This window comes from Nicotiana attenuata, chromosome 1, assembly GCF_001879085.1.
Source record: "Nicotiana attenuata strain UT chromosome 1, NIATTr2, whole genome shotgun sequence".
Lineage (NCBI taxonomy): Eukaryota > Viridiplantae > Streptophyta > Magnoliopsida > Solanales > Solanaceae > Nicotiana > Nicotiana attenuata.
In genome coordinates, this window is record NC_031989.1 from 4,867,682 (window position 1) to 4,871,417 (window position 3,736).

A 3,736-nucleotide genomic window follows, 5' to 3' on the forward strand; every position below is an offset into this window, starting at 1 on the left:
TTCTTAGACTAACAAACTCAAAAGTTAAGGACAATAGGTCCTGAACTTACAGTACAAGTTCAAAAGTTAAGGACAATAGGTCCTCAAGTCTTGAACTTAGACTAACAAGCTCAAAAGTTAAGGACAATAGGTCCTGAACTTAGGCTAAGAAGCCCAAAAGTTAAGGACAATAGGTCCTCAACTTAGATTAACAAGCTTAAAAGTTAAGGACAATAGGTCCTGAACTTAGACTAACAAGCTCAAAAGTTAAGGACACGTGGTCCTGAACTTACAGTTACAAGTTCAAAATTTAAGGACACTTGGTCTTGAACTTAGACTAACAAGCTCAAAAGTTCAGGACAATAGGTCCTGAACTTAGACTTACAAGTTCAAAAGTTAAGGGCAAGTAGTCCTTAACTTAGAGTTACAAGCACAGAAATTAAGGACAGGTGGTCCTGAACTTCGAGTTCCAAGTTCAAAAGTTAAGGACATGTAGTCTTGAAGTCCTGAACTTAGAGTTACAAGTTCAAAAGTTAAGGACATGTAGTCCTGAAGTCCTGAACTTAGAGTTACAAGTTCAAAAGTTAAGAACACTTGGTCCTGAACTTTATAAGCAGAAGGGTGTTTTCGTCCGGACAGGTAAAATTTATTAAAGCAATGGCTAAAGACTAAAGACATTTTAAACAGTGGCTTTAAAGTAAATATATGTGTTATTAGTGGCTAATCGTGCACTTCTTTACCAACAAAATCTTTACGCAAATAGCCGACACGTGTTGCACAAATAAGCATGATCTTTAATTGATCATAGTTATATACACACATTATATATAGAATATACATATATTACATATTCGCATGTTATCTTTGGTTTAAACAGTCACATAGGCAACTATTTAGGTTAATTCTTTTTCAATTACTTATGTACTCATTCTAACGAGTAAAAAAGATGGTCAATACCTAATAATCACAATGCACATAAACACCCCAGCTGTAGATTACTATTGCCTCTTCAAAACGTGCATTCAGTCAATTCACCGATTAAACAGGAATAAAAGTCAAAAACATATCATAACACGTAACAAAAGGTCTACATACGTACATCCAGAAAAAGAACAGTAAAGTGAACCAAAAGTTCAAGCATGCGTGATAAAAATAAAAATAAAAAAAATAAAAAAAAAAAAACTGCTCGATGCACTAATTTGCTCTCGCTATGCGCAGTGTCCAAGAAAGAATCGGACTGCAAGTGTTTATTCTACGCAATCTCACTCTGTATTTTTGCAGAACACTGTATTTACGGCTCCCCTTCTCAATCATACGTGATACTGATGTTTAGAATCTCTATGTTTCAGCTGCTGGACTTTCAAGTGAAAGTAGCTTTAACCATTCAAACGTTCGATGACGTGTCCCGATTTGTTTCTTTTTTTTGTTCTCCGTCATCTCTGTAACATCCTTATAATTATGGTCATTCATTTCCTCTTTCAAATTCATATTTGTGCTGGCTCTGTTTATTGTAACAACTTTAGAATTAGGAACTATTTCAACTGATTTGCAGCTTCCAGGAAATACTCTTTTCCTCTGCTTCTTTTTCTTGCTTAATATAATCCTCCTTCTATTGTCATTGCTCGAACTGCTATTGCTACTTCTACTACTCGTGCTATTTTGACTTATGAAATCCTTGTTGCATCGAATTTTAAGATCTTGTAATGCAATTTCTGGTGTTTTCACCAACCCAACACGAAAATGACTCCACATTTTCGGCTTTGGGTTAGGTCTACTGATGTTTCTGTGTATGATCTTTGAAAATTGAACCTGGGTTGTCGGGCTTGGTTGAGAACGAAACTGGTTTCGAATTCCAAGTGCGCTGTAGGAAAACAAGAAGGCATTAATTTTTTTCTTAAATCTACCCTTGCTTGCTTAGTGGCGAAGTTAGGAATTTTCTCAAAAGTATTTAAATTTTAAATAAGTAAAAAAATTTCTCGATAAAGGGTGTTCAATATGTGTTACTCTCTCCGTTCTAGTTTATGTGAACCTATTTCCTTTTTGGTCCGGTTCAAAAAAATTGACCCATTTCTAAATTTGAAAACAATTTAGCTTAAACTTCTCATTCTACCCTTAATGAGAATCTTTTAAAACCACACAACTACTCTGGACCCCTTTTTGACTTATTTAGAACCACAAATTTTAAAAGTTTTATTTTTTCTTAAACTCCGTGCCCAGTCAAACATATTTACATAAATTGGAACGGAGGAAGTATATACCTCTAAAACATAATAATATTTTATTTACATACACAGTGTATTTTTTCGACGAAATATGACCATGTGGCTTCGCCAATGGCTCCATATATCATTATTAATCTCGAGGATAGATAAAATTTAATTTAATCAAATAATTCTCACAACTAAAGCTATTAAATAGTTTTCTAAATGAGCTCTCCAAAACCTTAACCGACATTTAAGAAGGACTAGAGAGAGCATAAGATTATTGTTACCTTATTTGCTGAGAAAAACTTGTTGAGGACGAGGATTCAATTAAACCTCGTTCAGTATATGTAGCTCCGCCCTTGAAAACATTATTGTTATGCCTATCGCTTGGCAAACAATGTAGAGGCAACATTTGGCCTTGGAAAAAAACTTCATCTGCGCTGCATATTTCTGAATCTTTCAACAAAGAACCAACGCAGGAGCAGAAATCAAACTCTTCTTGTGTTAAGCTTCCTCGCGGAGATTCTTTCTTTGTTTGGTTCTCTTCATTTTCGGGCAGATCGCGTAATGATAATGCGTCTTCTTCAAGAAGAACTCTCTCATTATTGTATAAAGAACTGCTGTTCAGCCACATTTTGTAAGTAAATATAAATTATGGAAACGAAAGGAATTAAGTACGAACCAAGAGACTGCAAATAGAAAGTAAGTAAGTAAATGTACAAAAAGAATTTTCAATAATACTATTGGGGTATAAAAAATAGCCTTTTTATCAGAGGGTGGTCCTATTTAAGTCTTTAATCTCCTTGTCAAATGATTATTGCTGAGAACAAGAGTCGAGATTTTTTGCGTTACCCACTTGGGTATATTGCATGAAAAAATAAAATTAAGTTCTCAAAAACTGGTTTAGGGTAGTTTTTGGGTGAAATTTTTCCTTCCACTCACAAAATTCAAATTTTTTTTGAAGTAAAATATACGTCCAAATACAATTTCAACTTTCCAAAATTATTTTTTTTTTTAATAAAAAATCAAAAAAATTTTATAAAATTTTAACCAAATCTATGTCCAAATGTTAGCTTAAATTTGAATGGATCCTTTTAAAAATTTTGAATGGAATTGAACCACTACACATATTTGGTATGGTGTTGTCGTTTTCCAAAGAATATGACACCATAAATCTCAACTTCTTAACCGACACTAGTTTTATATGTGACAATGGCACACAACCACCTCGATCCACTCATGCTCTAATCGGCAAATTGTAAGGTTCGATGGAGATAATAACATATTTAAGAGGAATATCGTTGGGCAAGTTTAAAGAGTTTAAACTATATACATTACCATTATAAAGAATTTTTACGCTATTGAATGTTAAATCACATGTTATAACAGGAAGTTTATCCTATATTAAAGTTTATCATGTGATGTTTGTTATAACCAATTACATGTACCTCTTATTGCATGTAATTAACTTGAGAAGATAGAAATATATATATATATATATATATATATATATATATATATATATATATATATATATATATATATATATATAT

General features: G+C 32.8%; 1 protein-coding gene across 1 annotated transcript; it reads right to left on the reverse strand.

The window, feature by feature from the left end:
- Window positions 952-2,901, reverse strand: LOC109239824. The gene is made up of 2 exons (XM_019406418.1): window positions 2,471-2,901; window positions 952-1,840 (listed from the first exon to the last, which is right to left on the reverse strand). The coding sequence occupies exons 1-2, from the start codon at window positions 2,815-2,817 to the stop codon at window positions 1,318-1,320; spliced, it is 870 nt and encodes a 289-aa protein (XP_019261963.1). The 5' UTR covers window positions 2,818-2,901; the 3' UTR covers window positions 952-1,317.